Genomic DNA, 20,426 nt, shown 5'->3' on the forward strand with positions numbered 1-20,426 from the left:
TACTTTTAACTACTTGAACTACAAACTTCTTGTGAGAAAGGCCTAGTTTAAGGACACAAAAAGAACATGTATTTGGGTGTGGTGTAGCTTTGTTGTGGGTGCATTGGCAATTTAGCGTGTTACAAAAGTATCTTGTATATATCCTATTGTTTGTCAAAAATCAAACACGTATTTCCTTTTGTGTTGTTTTTTCATTTTATGTAAGGGAACATATGTGCCCACCACTTTAAACATAAAATGAAAAAACAACATGAAAGGAAATACGTGTGTCCATAAACATAACTATGGTTTTACAAATACAAAGCAAATAAGTAACTATGATTATGGCCATGGACGTATGTAGGGAGTGAGGGTACACCTCTAGTTAAAGTGATGGGTAAAAATATTTTCTTTTATCTAATACTAGTTAATTTGATATAGTTTTTGTTGTTGTCAAAGTTAATTTGATATAGTTTCAAATGTATAATTTTATAATTGTGAAAATAAAAAAAATCTCAATGAGATCTCCAAAAGGAGGACAATATTATATAGTTTTTTTTTTTTTTTTTCATTTACCACTTTAATGGTATTAATTTGTGTATACATCTACAAAAAGAAAAACAATAAATTTAAGACAAAATAAATTAACAAAAAAAAAGACATGGAAATTTTATGCAATTTTTTTTTTACATCTTCCGTGTATACAGAACTGCGGATAGTAAAAGACCACTATTGTAGTAGTTTGACGTATTTACTCATTTAAATAATATTTTGAATTCGAGTTTTAACACCTGTATAATATAGTATGTAAGAGTTTAACATATCCCTTTCAATAACAAAGGTCAAAAAAAAAAAAAAAAAAAAAACTGCGGATCAAAAACACTTCTCTCCCACGTTAGAAAAACACTTCTCTTCTCTTCTCTCCTCTCCTGCTGCTTACGAGTCGACCTGCGAATGTCCATGGACCTTTTCAATTAGCACAATCTCCCAGGTGCTCTTCTCCTCTAGCTCCAGTCTTTTATTCAACTAATAAAGAAGGCTTGGTTCTGATGATTGAGGTTTTGCTTAAAGTTGAAATTAGGGCTGTGATTTGGCGATTTTGTTGAAATTAGAGCTGTCATATTTGGGGATTCGTTGACATTGGGTATGGGTTGTGAAATGCGTTGATAATTTTTCAATCTTCATCTTTATTCGGTGCCCAATGGACCTGTGAACTGTGAAATCCTAAATAAACAAACAGGACTCTGCCAAAATTTCGATGATATTGTTGAATTTAGGGGAAAAAAAAAAGATTATGCAGGTTCAATTTGAAATCTTGGTGCTCCACTGATTCCAAGGATCACATTGAATTTTCGGTGTAGGTGGTGGATCTGGATCTGCCAACCACTTGGAACTGTTGATCAACATGGCTCATGTTGCAACCAATAAAGAGGTAACCTTGGTCAATGTAATGAAACAAGAGCCTAGGATCTGCTTCCAAATTTAAGTGTTGTGTTAAGTACAACTTGGCAGGTTGTGTACTTGTTAAATCATTCAATACTCTGGTGGCTGCTTTCAGGGTCACTCTTATGATGAGAATAATGATGCTCAGAAAATGGTTTTTGATTTGGGTGCGTTTGTTGGGGACTTGACTGTTGAGGAGGATGCAAGCAGGTATGTTTCTTTCTCATTTCTACATTTTATAATATAAAAAAAAAAAAGAAAAAAAGAAGAAGAAGAAAAATATGCACCATGACATAGACAATCATGTGGTGGTGTACTCTCTGCACAATATGCATGTAGGCAGAGCTGTGTTTTCATTTTCTGTGATAAAGAAGCCTGCACAGCAATTGTGTATTTCTATAACTTGTGTGTGGATATTAGGAGGAGAGGTATGCAGATGCGAATTAAATTGCATACTTCAAATTCTTGTGCAACTCAACATGGTATGCTGAGTATGTTGATGGAAAATAGAATAAGTTTTCTAGCATTGCATTAGTCTGAATTATCATCTTGGCAAGTGATTCCAGTGTAACTTTTTCTTCATCCCAGTGATGATATATCGTTAGAAGGACTACAACAAGAACTGGAAGAATGTAAAAATGATGATGTAAGTAGTATGTTTAAGTTCTATGCTCTTTAATACTTCAATTCTTGGTCATGTCGTTTTTCTTTTTATTTGGTTTTTTGTTTGTTGTGCTAAGAAAGAAAGGTTCTTCTCTTTGCTTTGAGGTTTTGAAAATACTAGTCCTGAAAGAAGTTTGTTCTTCAAATGTGCTAAAGTTCATTATTGGTTGCATGGTACAAAGGAGAAACATGATAGAGATTGATATATAGAGTTCGTCCCCTTTTTAAATGACAGTACCCAAATTCAATGTGATATACTTTTATTCCATGATCTCTGTAAATCATGAAATAAAATATTTCTATTCAAGATTTATTTATTTATTGAATGAAGTCCAATTAGTGAGGAGGGAAAGGCAAATTGGAGAGCGCTCTTCTGATGAGGAGGTGAAGAGGGCTGTTTTTCTACTTAGTAAGAAGGCTCTGTGGCCCGATGGGTTTCTCATGGCTTTGTTTTGACAATGCTGGGATGTCATGAAGTGAGATTTGGGTTTCAGGAGTACCTTAAAATGGGTGATAATTGCAATAACCAATGAGACGTTTACTTTTTTCTTTTTCTTTCTTTCTAAAAATAAATGATTAGGCAAGTGTGGATGATTCTAGGCCTATAAGTTTGCTAACCAACTTGTGAAAGAATTACTCAAATACATTAATATTTTCCCATCTATCATCTAATTTGTGTAGTTTTGGATATATCTTCCAGAGGCCATCACTGAAATACAATATTCTTTCTACTATCTACCATCTATTTTAGGTAGTTGCGAACATATTGTCTAAAGGTACGAAACTTCGGGAGTATACAAAGGGGGTTGAGAACAACATACGGCAAGTTGAATTGGACTCGATTCAGGTTAGATTCTTCATCAATGAGAGCCTCTTTACCTTTCTTGTGCTCTAGTTCTTTGTTTCGTGTCTCAAAGATCTATACTTGTAAAAGCACATCTTTTGAAGTTTTTATTTTGTGATAATTAGGATTTTTTTTTTTACTTGAGTAGCCGTTTTTGTGTGCTTATTGTGCGAAACTTAAAATATATTTGTATTCTTCCTGTTGGAAATGTACTGCCTTGAGCTTTGTGATTGCAGTATTTAACTGTTCTCTTTGGTTGTTACGAGTTCTATGCTTTCAAGATGTACTATTTTTTCTACACTGGAATATTTTCTTGGATGCTGTACCTGTAGTGGTCTATGTAAAGCTGATTGTTTTATGATAGAGATTGGAAAAAAGGATCTATAACTTTCTCAATACGTCTTGTTTAATAATTACTTCTCGTTTCCAGCATTAATTTTATATAGATAATGGCAAGGGTTCTGGGAATCATAAGTTTGATGGTTAGGGATCTTGCTTCTTCCTTACTGCAGGATTATATTAAAGAAAGTGATAATCTAGTTTCTCTTCATGATCAAATTCGTGATTGTGACAGCATCTTGTCACAGATGGAAACTCTTCTCAGTGGATTTCAGGTATATTAGTCCCTGCTTCGTTGTTTCATCATCATCACAATTTACGTGCTTTTACTTCTAGTCACCTTATGCCATAACAAACTAGTTTCCCTCAGATACCTACATAACCACTTGTACTTGTTTATTTTTCCCAATTTTTTTGGGATCAATATAGTTTGTATTTATTTTGAAGTAAATAGATGCTTCCGAATGATATTCATTCTCTTTCCTAGTTTCTTTTACTTTGGTTTGTTAATTCCAGTTTCTTGCATCGGGCTTTTCTTTCTTTTTTTTTTAATTTTTTTTTTTATACGAAACAAGAACTTTCATTTATTTTAAAACAAAGTACAAGAATAGAGAACAAGGGGTACATGTCTAAACGATACACAAAACCTGCAACCACACTCTATCTAAAATAGATACAGCAAAACCGTAGAATTGTGAGGGGATTTCTTGCCCACTTCAAATGGAATGTTCTGTTTTCAGATTGTGCCTATCTATAAAATATAAATGCCATTAATACTTCAAGAATTGTTGTCCAGGCAGAGATTGGTTCAATAAGTTCAGACATCAAAATTCTCCAGGAGAAGTCTATGGATATGGGTTTGAAGCTGAAGAATCGCAAGGTATCATTTGGTATCTTCATCCTTATGTAGTACGATGACCTGATAACTCTTTGTTTTTTCCTTATGGTTTACTGCTTTATCCCACACTCCACCCTTTCTTATCTTCGTCCTTATTGTTATTTACACTTCTATTACAATATAGCGTGCCATTACAGCATGCTTAATTAACTATAACTATTTCATTTTGGGTTTTAGTGAATTGAACAACATTAAGGATTTCCAAGGGCTTTTGAAATCTGTTTCAATGTCAATCGTTACTGATTCCAGCATTTGCAACGACTTTGACGACAGAAATGTGATCTAGTTTCCAAGTCCATTAGGCTCCTTGGCTTTCTATTACATTATGCATACGAAGACGCATTTAAAAAATATTTCTTCTGATTCTTATGCATAAAAGTTCTTGGTTCTTTTATAGAAAACAATTCTTATCCATTTTTCTTGTAATGATCAGTTTATGTTAATTTAACAGATGACAGAGTCAAAATTGGCAAAGTTTGTTGAAGACATTATAGTCCCGCCAAAGATGGTAGACATAATTGTCGATGGCGAGGTATATCTTTATCCTTTTCTTTTTAGTACTTCATTTCTCCTTGTAAATGTGATTTGTAATTTTTTTTTTTTTTCCTTCCATCATTAACCATCACTTTAGCAATGTTATTGATGTTGGTTCTATAAATTTGGACTTAGAACCAGCGCACAGTACTAGTTACATGAATCAACCCAAATTGAATTCATTTTTTATAATGTTCTGATTTTGCAAGTGAGTTGTTTCTTGTTGGATGAAGTTGAAACCCTTGTTTTCAGAAAACAGAAGAAGAAGATGCCTCACTAGTTCACTTTTTAATTCATTATACTGGCTTGACTAGTTGTTACAATGTTAATTACATATAATTTCTTTTGTTGTATTTCCTCTTTTTTCCATGGTTAAGTTTGGTTGTTTCTTTTTGCATTTGATAAGAAGTTCCGTTATAATATTTTAGATAAGAATGTTTTATCAGAATCTCAGCTGTATCATATGTTCTTAAGTGAAACTTAATGGCCAGTAATATGTTGCTCTCTAGTTGGCGTATTGAATTTAATATTATATTTTTGTTTTTTCTTTCTCCCATTGTTGTTAACATGTTCAATGTGTAATTGTTATCCAGGTGAATGATGAATATATGAGAACTTTAGAGATTCTTAGTAAGAAGCTCAAGTTCGTAGAAGTGGATCTTATGGTTAAAACTTCAAAAGCTCTAAAAGATGTTCAGCCCGAGCTTGAAAAACTTCGACAGAAAGCAGTTTCCAAGGTTGTTATTAAAGTTGCCCCTTAAACTTGATGATGTTGATCACCTAATTGCTTGTTGCATGTTTTCATATCGTACATCATACCTGATCTATGCCAGCAGTGCAGTAAATGCCCTTTAACATATGCTATATAGGAGTAAAATCTGGTGGTTCTGGGACAAAAAAGGTAATCCTAGCCAGTTAAACATTTGCACATGTGAGTTTGCCACTTCTATATGGATAGGAATCTGTAAATAAGTAGTTTGTCTACTAACTTGTAACTATTTTAATGGAGGGATTTCGTAGTCTCAGGGCCACTAGGTTTTGTTTCAAGGTTTTTAAGTTTAACCCATATTGCATTCCAGGATATTCATAGAAATATAGGATGTATACAAGTCATTGCTTGTCACTTAGTTATTAACTGTTAACATCTGGACAGAGGAAAATAACAAAATTACTGTCATAGTACTGACAGACTGTATGCTGAAAATGTACGTGCTTAGTTGGTTGGTTTGTCCAGTCCAGACACATACTGATAACATATAGCAGATACTGACTATTGTGCTTTTAAAAGAGAAGATACTCATCTTTGTTGGTATTGTCTTAAGTAACAGTGTCTTGAATAATGTTGATTTCTTATGTGATTTTAATAAGTTGCGAAGTCTTAAAACTCCGTCTTTTTTTTGGTTAGAACTAGCTTTGAACCATTGAATATTTAATAAAGTACTTCTGTCTGTATATATCTTTTTGCAGGTGTTTGACTTCATTGTTCAGAAGCTTTATGCGTTGAGAAAACCAAAAACAAATATTCAGATCCTTCAACAGAATGTTCTTTTGAAGTACAAGTGAGTAGTCTGAATAGCATTCTCAATTTTCTGTAAATGGTTTTCGTTAATATCATAATATGCATATTCCACATTTTAGGCAAATGATTGACAATCATTTATGTTGGGTTTTTTCCATACAAATTCATCCATTACCTTAGCTGTGCGTCAATAATTGGAGTGTATGCGAGATTAATTTAAAAATGGTCCACTGGAGTGTGTATGTCTTATGTTTCACATCTGACTAGGAAGTTGCTTGCTGTCTTACCTAGCACAGGTTTAGAACTATATACATAATTTGAAATGTATTCATTTTTTGTTTACTAAACAAATATAAGTTTGTGATGATTAGAACTTAGAATTGGATCTCCATCTTAATCAGATGGAATATAGCTGATCTTGATTTCCATCCAATTAATGGGATGGATCTGCTTTGTGTGGTAGTTGAAAGTTAAATGAGTCAAATTGAAGTTGGATTCAGATCACTGAGCCAATACAGCCCTGTTGCAGAAATTCAGTGTAGCTGCAACAATTCAGGATTTGAAGTCTATTTAGACAGGCTATTAGAGGATTTGCTTGGGAAAAAGTTTTATTGCCTATTATTTTCTTTTATCCACAACTATGTTATTTGGCCCAGACATGGGCTTAGCCAAGTTGGAATCCCCCTTCCTGTAGTTTAGATTAGATTAAAGTAGATTATTGTTTGTATAAAAAATAATGTTATTTGGCAAGAAAAAGGTGTTTCTGGGAAACACTCTGATTAACTTATGAGTTTTATGGTTTGAGAAAATTGACCATGGATCTCTGAAACTGTTTGATTGTCATATGTGTTTGAGTAGGAGAAACTGAATCATACATTTGAAGTGTCACTTTTATGTGCACCCGTCTTCCTGGATCATGTGTAGTGCTAAATGATTGTAGACTGTAGCCATCCTTGAGCTGTTAAGAGAAAAAGCTCAATGATCACATTGTTTCTTATATAAATATAGCATTCAGTCATGTATCGTAATTTATGCCACTAACTAAACATCGAGTTAGTTTGGGGTGCCAGTGCCATTAATTTGAGGTACGTGCATCTATTAGATGGACATCTCTTCATAATTTATTTATTTATTTATTTTTTTCTTCCACGAGATGTGTATAGATATTATTTTCGGACTCTAGCAGTTACACCCATGCTTACTGCTGTGGTTTTGTGTTTTTGCGTTTGGTTCTTTTATTTATTTATTTAATTGATTCCAGTGTGGCAATGTAGGTATGTTGTTTCCTTCCTGAAGGAACATGGCAAGGAGGTATATATTGAGGTTCGTGGAGCATACATTGACACAATGAACAAGGTCAACACTGTAAAACTGATGACCTATCTTTGAATTATGATATAGAAGAACTGGAATATTGCTATTACCATATATAAATAGGCAGCGTCACATCCTCTCTGTTTTCTTCTGTTCTGATTTAGCTCATTTATGGATTAGGTGATTTTTACTTTTTTATTTTATTAATTTATAATACTTTGTTAATAGAAAAGCCCTAGTGCTAGGGTGGGCACTGGTTACAAGCTTTAGAGCCTTCTACTTGCAGGTTCTATCTTGCTTCATCAAAAAAGCTTTATTCACTTTTTATTTATTTTTGTTTGGGTACTGGTTACAAGCTTTGTAGACCTTAAATTTTTTTTTTATAAGTGGAAGCCAAGAAATATTAAAAGACCTTTCTCATTGCTTCATCCAACATTTAAATTACTCATTGCCTTTCTTTCTTTAATTCATTGGACAAAATTCCAATAAACTACTTACATGGGATGTGAAACTCATTCTGGTTAGAGTTTGATAGATAATATCACTTGACACTTAGCAGCCCTGTGAAACTCAGTACCATGATATGCGATCCAAAGGAAGGTGTGGGAGAATGAAGGGAAGTATGTGTTAGGTAAAAGTAGGGTTAAGGGACCAGAAACTAGGTAACCTGGGAAAAATACTCAAAAGCAAAACTATGTGCAGAAAGCTAGAGACTAACCAAGAAAGCATTAGTATGGCCCTTGGAAATTACAAAAAAGTGTACACTCAGCAAGGATATGAAAAATACTAAAGAATGATAAGAAAACAAAATATTCTCAGGATTTCTCATCTTTTTTGGTTTTGCATATAATTAGCCAAGTATAAAATAAAAACTTTGTAACCTTAAATGTTGAATTTAGGCTCCCACTAAATGAGATGATAATATTAGCTATATTAAATTAACCATATGTGAAATTTAGAAAGAATATGCAACTGAATCATGCATGCCTCCAACTAAAGATCCGTTTACTGTGAACTTATTGTTTTTGCACATCCTAGCAAGAAGACAGATTTGTTTGTTTGGATATTGACTGATGGAATCTGCGTCCAAATAATTTTGAGAGAACTTATCAGAGAACAAACTCTCATGTAGATCTTTCCTAAATAGCGAACACAAACTACATCCTTAGTTGATAGATATAATGTTAGAACATCTGGCTTTGACATAGAGATAATGCACTGTAGATACTTATTGTTTTTGCTGTGAACTTATTGTTTTTGCACATCCTAGCAAGAAGACAGATTTGTTTGTTTGGATGTTGACTGATGGAATCTGCATCCAAATAATTGTGAGAGAACTTATTAGAGAACAAACTCTCATGTAGATCTTTCCTAAATAGCGAACACAAACTACATTCTTAGTTGATAGATATAATGTTAGAACATCTGGCTTTGACATAGAGATAATGCACTGTAGATACTTCAAAGTAGTTCCTTAGTGCCTTTGCGGACTTCAAACCTGATATTTTGTTTTGTTCTGCTTCTGCATGCTTATACATTACCTTTTTATAAACTGTTTAAGGTCTTTTCCCACTGTTAGTTAAGATACAGAATTGGCCCTTCCTGTATCATTCTAAGGTTGATAAACAAGCTGGTTGAAAACACCATGAAAGTTGCCTAAACCCTTAATTCCTTGCACTAAGGAAGTACCTCATTTTTAACAATTATTGTAGCCTTCATAGAGGAGTAGGACAATTTATCTAGGCATACTATTGTTAAAATGAGCGTAATTCATATAGTCCATTGGAACTTGTCTTCCCAAAGGAAGAGGTCCCAAGGTTCGAATGCTCCTTCCCTCATTGATAAAAAAGAACAAAAAAATAAAAATAAAGGATAAACAATATAGTATATTGAAGTTAAGTTATATGTTTTTGCAGGTCCTAAGTGCACATTTCCGCGCTTATATTCAGGCACTTGAGAAACTACAGTTGGATATTGCAACATCTAGTGATTTAATTGGTGTTGAGACAAGAAACACTAGTCTCTTTTCAAGAGGAAGGGAACCACTGAAGAACCGGTCTGCTGTCTTTGCTCTTGGAGAGAGGAGAAAAATTTTAAAGGTTGTCTCTGCAACTTATCTGTTAATCAAATTTTTATTGGTGCCCGTGGTAAAACTATCTCCAACCATAATGGAATTGTAATTTATAATGCTGAACGTTTTGGATGAATTTTGCTACTACTCACTTTTTGATGAAACATTAGATTTTAGAACAGCCTGCTATGTTGAAAAAAAGAAGTGCAAGGTGGGAGGGAAGCAAAAGGGGTGCTCTGCTATGTTGAAATCTGTTGTCATAATGAAATTGAGGATACCTTCATCTTTAAATTGTTTGGGCCTTGGGGTACTATTGATATTGAATGTCTTTGATAGGAATTTGTTGGGAGCTTCGAATGAGCATATCTTTTATAGCTTTTGACTGCTTGGAATTTGATTTTAATTGTTTTTCTGGTTCTGGTTGTTATATCATTTCGGAGGTTTTCCTTTCTAAAATCAACTGTCTAAAACATTTCGATAAGGATTGTTATACTTTGTCTTAAAAACCGCTTTTAGATCATTGATTTAGTATAAATGTAATAGAAAATGCTTTACTAATGGGAAACTAGTGTTGGTTTTCTCATAATGGCATCTTGTTTATTTATCTTGTAACATGTCATTTTTGAAAATTTTCTTTTTATCAGGAAATTGAGGAACCTGCATTGATTCCACATATAGCTGAAGCAAGCTCCATGAAGTATCCATACGAGGTCCTCTTCAGGAGCTTGCACAAGCTGCTTATGGATACTGCTACTTCTGAGTAATAGAGTTTGCTCTGCTCCTTGATATTGTTTTCTAGACTCTAGTGAAAGATTGACCATACGGAAACTTGTTTTCACAATTTCCCCTCTTACCTGCAGGTATCATTTCTGTGATGATTTCTTTGGTGAAGAATCCATATTTTATGACATTTTTGCGGGTAAATCTGACATTTTTTTTATATGATCCATTAGCTGATGGTTAACTTATTCCTAATTGCATACTTATTGCAAATACAAAGAGCAGAAAGTTCATTTCTGTGGTCTGCAGCAAATTTTTACGGCATTCTACTGGTGACTGTTAGATTCTGATGGTCACTTTTGCTCTTTTGAAGATTCTCATTGTGCTTTGTTTTGAAGAAAAACAAATGGCTCATTTTGATGACTTCCTGAATGCTTTTTGATGCCAGGCCCATTTTCTGTAATTGATGAACACTTCAACTCAATACTTCCAAATTGTTATGATGCTATTGGTGTGATGCTTATGATTCGTATAATACACCAGCACCAGGTAGCATTCCAGTCGTCTAAGATTGTATTTTATGTATTCAATTTACTCATGTTCTAGTCAACAGTTTCATGACCTCCATATTGTGTGACATGCATATCCTGCTCTGCAGTGACAATTTTTAATGAGGATTCTAAGTTAGAAGCATATTCAAAAGAATCACATGGGTTCCAAAATTAATGTCAACCATGCCGATATCATGTCAGTGCAATGTTATTTCTATACCACTGGTAGTAGTGGAAATGTATCCTAAGCCCTAAACAGAACCGTTTTAGCCATATTTGCCACGCCTTTAGGCTGGCTGTTTGAACAACAAGGGTGAGATCCCATTTAAGGAGGGGACTTTACAATATATGATTATGTATTTATTCTTGCAGCAGATCTAAAAGACAGAACTCAATTGTTTTTGGGGAAAACATTTACTATGACTTTCATATCAAGTAGAATACTTGAATCTAATTAGTTTTCTGAGAGCAGTGAATTATTTTCCATTTTGTTAGATTGGAAGGCAGCTACCAATTAGATCGTTCTCTCGTCTAATTATGAGGCTGATCAGTTTTTGTTTTGTTTTGTTTTGTTTTGATATGTACAATAGAAATGGACTTCTTGCCCATTGCTTGTATAGTTTGAGATTTGCTATTATTTTTTGTAAGTAGTTTGGATTTTCAGTTTCTCTTCTATTTCTCTTGGTTTCTTTCTGATGCGATTGTTATTAGTTCTTAAGATAGACCCATGATATTGTCCTCTTGTGCATGTACTGTGTGGCATATGTCACTTGGCTGTAGATATTGCACGGCAAGCGTTAGACAGTTTATCATTTTAATGATACCGTCAACTTGTGTCATATGGTGCCTTTGCTAGAAGATAATCTATTACTGATATTTTATTTTTAACATCATTTGCAGCTTATTATGTCTCGGCGGCGTATTCCATGCTTGGATTCATACTTGGACAAGGTGATTGTCTGTTTGCTTATCTTATTATCTGCATGTATTTTCTTGTATTCGTAGACAATTGATGATATGTAACTGTTGACTGGAATTTTAACTAAGGAAATAAATTCTGATGGAACTTTTGATTTTTATCTAGGGTACTTTTGGTTTATGTTTTAGCAAAATGGGTCATATTCAAAGCTTGTTGCAGTTTGTCTTGGTCTTTTATACCATAAACACTTGAAAATACAATGCAGTCTGATTTTGAAATATTAACAGGTCAATATCGCTCTATGGCCTCGTTTTAAGATGGTGTTTGACCTGCATTTAAACAGCTTGCGTACTGCAAATGTAAAGACATTGTGGGAAGATGATGTTCATCCTCACTATGTCATGAGGCGTTATGCTGAATTCACAGCTTCACTTATCCACCTGAATGTGGAATATGGAGATGGGCAGGTTAGATATAGAAACTTAAAAAAACTTTTTGCTCATTAAGATTCTTGATCACTTCATGGACTTAAATATCCTAACATGATGTGCAGCTTGAATTAAATTTGGAACGACTGAGAATGGCTATTGACGACTTGCTTATCAAGCTTGCTAAATCATTTCCAAGGCCAAAGCTACAAACCGTGTTTCTGATAAACAACTATGATATGACAATTGCTGTATTAAAGGTAAAATCAGTTTCTTGTTTCTTTTGAAAAAATTGAAAGAAAAAAAAAAAACATTAATGATCTTTATCAGCACTAAGGTGAAATTTAAGGGTATGGCTAAATTTCTTGGACATGCTCAGTTTTATATTTTGCAATTTTTGGCATTTGAATATAGGAGGCTGATCCAGAAGGTGGTAAAATTCAAATGCACTTTGAGGAACTTCTCAAAAGCAACACAGCATTATTTGTTGTAAGTGCCTGGTCCTGCTACCTGTCTTCCAGAAAATGTTTTGGTGAAAACTGAAGAGTGCTTGTTAATCTTGGAATTCTGCAAATGAAGTTCGGATTTCAGCTAAACATTTTATGCTTTCCTAATTCATTTCTGATATTGTTTTTCAGTCTGCTTTTATATTCTTTATAAGCTTTTAAAAATAACATAAATGGAATCATATGAACTAAAAGAATTAGGTTGATTAAAAAGTCAAATGTGCTTATTTAGTGATTGTGCTCTTTCCATTGATAGGAAGACTGACGCCATCTCCTTCCAACCATTGGCTTGACTTGTTTAGTAATGAAAATTATTATTTTCAGAGAAGTTGTCATTGATTTTGGCATAACTTGGACTGGGCGGGTTGATGATTTGCAGCAGTCTTTCCTTGACTATATGCTTTAAGGGGACAAGTTAATTAGTTGTGGTCTATATGGTTTAGTAAATTAAGCAGACAATCAAATGATTTTGGTTTTAGGCTAGTGATTTTAACACTTGTCCTGGACCTCTACCTGTGAATGCACAAAGAATTGTTAAATATTCAATTCGGAGTGCAGCTTGCTAAATAAGAAGTGCTAAAATTGCGATCTATTACCAGCACACTACTCAGTATAAGGAGAACGGGACAAATAATGCAATCTGGGTTGTATAGGGTCTTCTGTCCTTTCTGCCCTTTCGGTATTTTGTTTTAAGTTTTTACCTCTCTCCTTGCAGGAAGAACTACTACTAGAGCACTTTAGTGATTTAATCAAGTTTGTTAAAACCCGAGCCTGTAAGTATATTGATAAATAATGCTGTGGCATCTTATTTTCTTCTAGTTATTTAGATTAATGTAATTATTTGCAATTTACTTATCAGCGGAGGATCCAAGTGCTAGTTCTGAGAAGCCTATAACTGTTGCGGAGGTTGAGCCGCTTGTGAAGGACTTTGGAAGTAGATGGAAAGCTGCAATCGAACTGATGCACAAAGATGTCATAACTTCTTTCAGCAACTTCTTGTGTGGTATGGAGATCTTGAGGGCGGCATTGACTCAGCTGTTGCTTTATTATACTAGGCTCTCAGATTCCATAAAGAGGATTGTTGGTGGGTCTGCACTTAACAAGGATCTAGTGTCGATATCTTCAATCATGTATGAAATTAGGAAATACTCAAGGACTTTCTAAGTTGTTCAGGTTCATATGGGTTGCCTGGTTTTGGATTTTGGACATAGTTGATTTGAAGGGGAAATTCAATATGGAAAACATAATGTACTGATCAAATATCTTCTTGTTGTGCCCGGGAAAGGACGCTGAAGAAAAAGATTCATTCAGTTGCCTTCACTCCGAAGAAAAATATAGTTCAAGTAGTATTCTTTGGAAAGACAATTTTTCTTAGTAGGAAAATGTAGTTCATTCTGCGGCAATGGTGATTCTAATGGTTTGTAATTCTCCTCGCCCGTACCCTCAATGCCAAGCTTTGCATTCTTCAGCCCTGGCTCTTGGGTTGAGGAAAGTAGTTGTGCGTTAGAGTTCTCAGAAGTGGGAAGGTTCCATTGGTCAATGTAATTTTTTGGCAATCCTGTTGTGAAATTCTTGATTGCTTACAACTTTGTTTTGATACCAAAATCCCATTTGTCATACACACATGTACGCAGATTAATAAACTTTGGTTTAGATTAGTAGATGCTAGTTATTTGTATTTTTCAACAAGAGCAGTGGAGGTGTAATTTTCTGTTTTTGTGTAGTACTTTTCATGTTGAACCGTTCGAACACCCCTCTGGTTACAACTCCAGGGTCAAAACTAATACAAAAAATACTACTAGAAGGGTTAAAACGGTTCTATTTAAAGGACTTAAGAATTACCTCCTGCAAGAGAGAGAAGCTTGCCTATGCCCGTTAATGAAACAATCTCATACCTGGTATATCACGTGAGTGGCACATGAACCACATGTGGGACGCCCGTTTCATGGAACAGGTTTTTATAAGTTCTCTCATATTGGAGGACAGGCACAATTAAGCCTATTTGGTAAATAATGTCTATTTATCTTCTAAAATTATAAGTAGCTAATTGCAAGATACACTTGAGTTTGTTATGTCCGACGGTATTTATGCAACACAGCATCTCTCCTGTACCATATATTATTTCAGATTCTCGAAGGTTCAAATACGAGATAGAATTATTGGTCCTCAAAAGCTTAAGTCATCTTTGCAAGGTGCTTGCCGCCTTTGTAAAGTACTGTGTTACTTAACCTTGATAAGCTATTAGTCTAGCAACTATCGTGTTATGTTTCTAATCAGACAATAAGAATCGTTCTCCAGTCTTTAACAAAGAGTCGCACAAACGATGCTCAATTCATATAAGCTTACGGAGTCAGTAGAATAGTTTATACAATTTACAGGAGGCTAGCAAGGCTCACTACTTGAAAGAATTAAAGAAGCTGACTGTGTCATTAAGGGCCTGGATAAAGTCGTCAATATCCTCTACAGTGTTGTAGAAGTGAAGACTCGCACGGGCGCTTGCACTGACTCCTAAATGTCGATGAAGAGGTTGGGCACAATGGTGACCAGATCGGATAGCCACTCCGTGCTGGAATTGCATAAGTTGGCAATGCATCAGCTATTTTATTCATTATCACTTCTATCACAAAGGAAATAAAGCCTTGTTTGTTTTCATACCTGTTGGTCAAGATAAGTTGCTAGATCTGTGGGGTGAATATTGTCGATGTTGAAAGAACAAAGAGCAGCACGGGTGACATGATTTGAGGGGGCAGGACCATAAATGTGAATATTGGGGACTGAACTAAGGCTATCGTATAGGTATTTAGCAAGAAATATCTGCAAAAATAAAATAAAATAAAAATTGCAAACAAGAACGATTACTGTGTAAGGACTACATAAACACGTGATCGTGGCTTAAAATAGAGATCATGTGTTTATGCACACATTCGTGCAAATGAATAGTTGTGAAATTTGGATAATACAATGAACGAAAATCTGTTTCTCTCCTGCCCCACTCTCTTCCCAAAACCTCACTATTTCCATTACCCACCCCAAAACGACAAGGTGCAAACCAAGCAATCCCTTTCAAAATATCTGTCCACGGGCATTGAGTCAAACCTCTAGCCACAATCTTGAGATCCCAGCCATTCTAAGATAAGCTTTACTTCTGATTACAGCATACCAAAGGGAATTTTTCTGTCGGGAATCTCCAAAGCCAGTTCCCAAGCAAAGCCTCATTTCCAAACCACATTCCTTTAAAAATATATATTGACCTCAAATGAAAAACCTTAATTTCAATGGCTGATATTAGCCATTTGGCCAAAATTAAGACTGTTATACGAAGGTCTAATTGTTTAATTAGCTTAATTTCAGGCCTATTGTATGATTAGCTTAACTCTTGTATGATCAATTCAAGGCTAACCTACAGATCAGATTTATGCATTGGTGTCCTAGACAAACAGCCAAGTCTTCTACTGATCAGTCATGCAATACAAATATCTTTTCCACTCTCTTATAGCTTTTCTCTTCAACTATGTACTTGCTACAATAAACCAAAATAAAAGCTCATCCAACAGAAAGTTCTAAAGAATAACAAATGCAAAAGGCAGAAGAGTTCAACTTACCTCATAATCATGTATCTTTTGCATACCAAGTCCTGACAAATAATCAATAGCTGCTCCTAACCCAATTGCTTCCCCAATTGCTGGTGTTCCAGCCTCAAACCTAGTTCAGTTAATGGAGGACAATTACAAAAAGACATCAGCAGATAAGTAGTGTATAATTAATGTGGAAAAACCAATCAAGCCTGAGAAAATAAGAGCACAAATAAAATGCTCTGGCTAAGTCCAACCACACTCATAAAGGGTGATCTGCTTCAACGAAAAGCTAAAAATTACACAGGATAAGGAAAAGCTCAAATTCGATCAAGGACGTGAAACAGGATAAGGACATATCTACCAAAAGACAAGGCGAATTCACCAACCTAGATGGAGGTTCTGCATAGGTGGAATGATCTAGGAATACATCAGATATCATTTCTCCACCACCTAGAAAAAGAGGTAAAACATTATACCGGCAAGTCATTGCCCTTTTAGATATAGATATACAAAACGAAATGAACTTTCAAAACACAACTTATAAATAAGAAATTACCTAAAAATGGAGGCATGGCAGACAAGAGATCACTCTTTCCATACAAGAATCCAACGCCTGTGGGCCCACACATCTGAGGCATGTTTATTCTTTACTTCATATACTTGCCTATAAGGATATTTTAGTACATAAGGCAGTATCCTAACCTTGTGAGAAGAAGCAACAAGAAAGTCAGCATTCAGATTCTGTACATCAACCACCATATGTGGAACACTCTGACAAGCATCTACAAGAACTTTTGCACCAACATCATGAGCACAAAGCACGATATCTTTGATAGGAAAAACAGAACCTGCATGAAAATAATATAAATGCATCAGTACGGTCATGCTATTTATTATGTGTTTCTTTGACACAAAATCTACGGTATTCAATCAACAGCAAAACAAAAGAAATTTACTCAAGTAACAGTTTGATGCATTTGAAAACATTATTAATATATATATATATATATATATCTGGACCTATGGAACTTGTCTCCACCAGATAAGTGTGGCCTGAGCAAAGTTGATACCAAAGCAGCACAGGGATGAATCACATGCACATGAAAGTTTCATGAATCATCTAGTATGGCAAACCTAGAATTCACTTGCAGCACTTACCATCAATGAAATCTAGATAAAGAACGAATATACAAATAGGGGGAGGAAAGGACTACAAATCTATACTTTTTCTACAGTTCATAGCTTATGTTCCTCAGGGAAAGATTGTGGAACATAAGCTATAGGCTGTATAAAAAATCAGGTTGAAATGTAAACCACAGAATCAAGGACTTTTTGTCATGTTTATTTTAGTATAATTCGAAAAATCCATAAAGGGACACCTATTGTATTACATAAATAGAGAAGCACAACCCAGACAACATTCAAAAGTCAATCACAGAATATTTTGCTAACCACAAGAGAAACTTTACTTTTCAATGCATATACAGATAAGGTGCCCCATGTAAAAACCAAACCAACATACTTTTATTACATTTACACACATTGGAGCATATCAATATGACGAGAGCTAGGTCACAGCATCAATAAACACCAAGCTTACCTATCTGCGTTCAGAATTGTATAACCCAAATCAGACGTCTCTATGTTTAACCACATCCTTCTTATTCTTACTAGTGAAGCTGCCAGTATACATAGATAACACTAGAATACCAGAATGGGGCTTTTCTAAATAGAGAATTATTGAAAGTGGCAAGCAGAAAACCCTTTCTTTATCAATTGAAACAGAATAGCTTCAGTAATCAATTGGATCACAATAGCTTCAGTAAACGTTAATGCCACTAAATAATACTTGGCATTGCAGGTTTATTTCCAGTTCAGCATGCTCAATAATTGGCAACAAGTTTTTAATCACCAATACAAACTAATTGTGAACATAATGTGTAAAGAGGAAGAAAAACCCACTGATGGAAAAATAAGGGAAGAAATTCAACAATACAAATGGCTTAAAACAAAGAAACTTACCAAGCACATTTGAGACATGATGAACAACTACAAGCTTTGTTTTCCTTGAAAGCATATCTTTTAAATTGTCCACATCTGGAACTTCATCCCCATTTAATTCCACAAATTTCAAAACAGCGCCGGTCTTTTGAGCTACAAGTTGCCAAGGAACAATTGCACTGTGATGTTCAGCAACTGTAAGTAAGATCTGGAAAAAAATAAAAATAAAAATTATTGAGCAGGAACGGTAGTTGCGTTTAAGATTCAATCAAGAGCAATCTACGGAACAGAAAGATGTTGTCATAAAATCATGTGCAGCTCTTTGAAACAAATCATGGAAGTATGTGGAGATATTAAATGCTAAACTCAGATAACGAAATAAGAGACACCATCACCAAGAACACTGCAATTGTTTATTCCTTTATGAACGGTTGTGGCATGAAGTAATTCTGATGAATAAATTAAAGACAAAATGGAAAAAAATATAGTGAAGTTGTATCTACCTCATCATCTGGTTTTATATTTTGGAGTCCCCATGTGTAAGCAACCAGATTGATGGCTTCAGTAGCATTCCTAGTAAAAACAATTTCTCGGGAGTCCGATGCATTGATAAAGTTGGAAACCTTCTTTCTCGCCAGTTCATATTCTTCTGTTGCCCTTGCACTAAGTTGACAACAAGAGGAAATAATAAGATATAGGCAGGCTAAAAGCATAACTAACTCTAACTTCAAATTTGTCAACGAATTAATTAATAAGTGAATCAGAGTGATATTGACTCAAACAGAATTAGTTATGTTTGGTATTTTACTGTTACTCTAGTCTCTAGTCTGTACCTTAAGTAATGAATCCCACGATGCACGTTTGAATTGTAAGACTCATAGTAATTCTGCAAAGCTCCTATCACAGCAGTAGGCTTTTGGGAAGTTGCAGCATTGTCCAAGTAAACAAGCCTAGACCCATTTACTTCCTGCCATGTTCATGGGGCCATGAGTACTAGTAAGTAAAAAATAATAAATTAATATCTAAGAATTACAGACACAAATTTTTTATTATAATAAATACAGTTATATATGAACAGACCTGATGGAGGATGGGGAAATCGGGTCGGGTCAAGTGACCGAGCGAAAGGGATGCAGGTGGAGCAGACGGGGCCGCCGGGTGGCCTTCTTTAAGAGTTGAAGCGGATATGGAAAAGGGTCGGAAGTTCCGAGTAACGCAGCGGGCAGGGCTTCGTATGATTGGGAAGGAATAGGATGGAAGTTTTACAGCTACTCCTTCCATTGTCATCATCATTTACCCTTTTCTTTTGGTCCTTACGCTCCCTTCAGTTCTGCCAAAAACGTAAACTTTAGCTAATGATAAAGTCTGGGTAATCAAAATTGAAACCCAAAGGCCTAAATTAAACGCAGTTGGAGCAATTCTGCATCCAATACTAAGTCAAATATTTACACAAAAATAACAGCCCTTAATCTATGAGAGAGAGAGAGAGAGAGAGAGAGAGAGAGAGAGAGAGAGAGGTTATCAAAATCCCAAAAAACCAAAGCCAAAAGAGCTGAAATGCAGAGTCTTGAGAACCTTACCCTAAGGAGCTTGAAGGAAGGACCAAGAATTCCAAAGTGAAGCTTTTTCTGAGGTTCAGCCGAAGCCAAAAACGCAGTTGGGTCTCAAAAACCCCTAAAAACTCAGAATTGAAAATCCAATAGAAATTTCTAACGAGTTGTCTCGTTATCACAATCGGGTATAATATCTTTTCTAGCGGGTAAATTGAGAACGCTTGCCACTTAAAACATCGAAGCCATCTGGACCGTTCGTTACATCGTGCGGTCGTTCACGATTTTCCGTATTCAGACCTCACTTAAGTCAATACGGTGTGCGGTTGTGCTTGGATTTTCTCTACACTTTAATTTAGTGTAATTTTTAGACTCTAGCTTGTATAAAGAAATAAGAAATAAAAACTCAATTTTCTCATAGTTTTTTATTTATTTTTAAATTAGCGATAAAATTATTGAGAAGAGGGTGAAAAAAAGAAAAAGAAATATACAATAGCTGAGAAGATTAGGCGATCACATCTATACATAATTGTTTGGTCGTCGAACTAACCAAATAGTCTACATTCTTTCCA

The 20,426-nt window shown here is 34.9% G+C and overlaps 2 protein-coding genes across 5 annotated transcripts; one reads left to right on the top strand and one right to left on the bottom strand.

The window, feature by feature from the left end:
* The first annotated feature begins 828 nt into the window (after nt 1-828).
* On the top strand, nt 829-14,443 carry LOC117631921 (vacuolar protein sorting-associated protein 52 A). 4 transcript variants are annotated; one of them, XM_034365265.1, is made up of 21 exons: nt 829-970; nt 1,341-1,411; nt 1,538-1,632; nt 2,011-2,068; nt 2,837-2,932; nt 3,442-3,543; nt 4,065-4,148; nt 4,618-4,698; nt 5,294-5,437; nt 6,168-6,259; nt 7,494-7,575; nt 9,450-9,632; nt 10,249-10,364; nt 10,465-10,523; nt 10,773-10,873; nt 11,776-11,826; nt 12,082-12,261; nt 12,348-12,482; nt 12,637-12,711; nt 13,444-13,501; nt 13,588-14,443. In XM_034365265.1, exons 2-21 carry the CDS (start codon nt 1,385-1,387, stop codon nt 13,890-13,892), a joined length of 2,124 nt encoding a protein of 707 aa, XP_034221156.1. In that variant the 5' UTR covers nt 829-970; nt 1,341-1,384; the 3' UTR covers nt 13,893-14,443. The 4 variants fall into 4 exon arrangements, with proteins under 4 accessions (XP_034221156.1, XP_034221163.1, XP_034221178.1 ...); XM_034365272.1 differs by lacking the exon at nt 12,637-12,711 and having other exon boundaries at nt 834-970; XM_034365287.1 differs by lacking the exons at nt 12,082-12,261; nt 12,348-12,482; nt 12,637-12,711 and having other exon boundaries at nt 834-970.
* A 509-nt stretch (nt 14,444-14,952) lies between these two features.
* Nucleotides 14,953-20,036, bottom strand: LOC117616333 (cysteine desulfurase 1, chloroplastic). Its single transcript, XM_034345609.1, has 11 exons — nt 19,885-20,036; nt 19,385-19,634; nt 19,138-19,271; nt 18,808-18,967; nt 18,326-18,512; nt 17,006-17,151; nt 16,860-16,932; nt 16,690-16,753; nt 16,331-16,430; nt 15,384-15,542; nt 14,953-15,294 (listed from the first exon to the last, which is right to left on the bottom strand). The coding sequence occupies exons 2-11, from the start codon at nt 19,595-19,597 to the stop codon at nt 15,124-15,126; spliced, it is 1,407 nt and encodes a 468-aa protein (XP_034201500.1). The 5' UTR covers nt 19,598-19,634; nt 19,885-20,036; the 3' UTR covers nt 14,953-15,123.
* Nucleotides 20,037-20,426: the final 390 nt, after the last annotated feature.

The sequence above is a fragment of the Prunus dulcis genome, chromosome 1, assembly GCF_902201215.1.
Source record: "Prunus dulcis chromosome 1, ALMONDv2, whole genome shotgun sequence".
Classification (NCBI taxonomy): Eukaryota; Viridiplantae; Streptophyta; class Magnoliopsida; order Rosales; family Rosaceae; genus Prunus; species Prunus dulcis.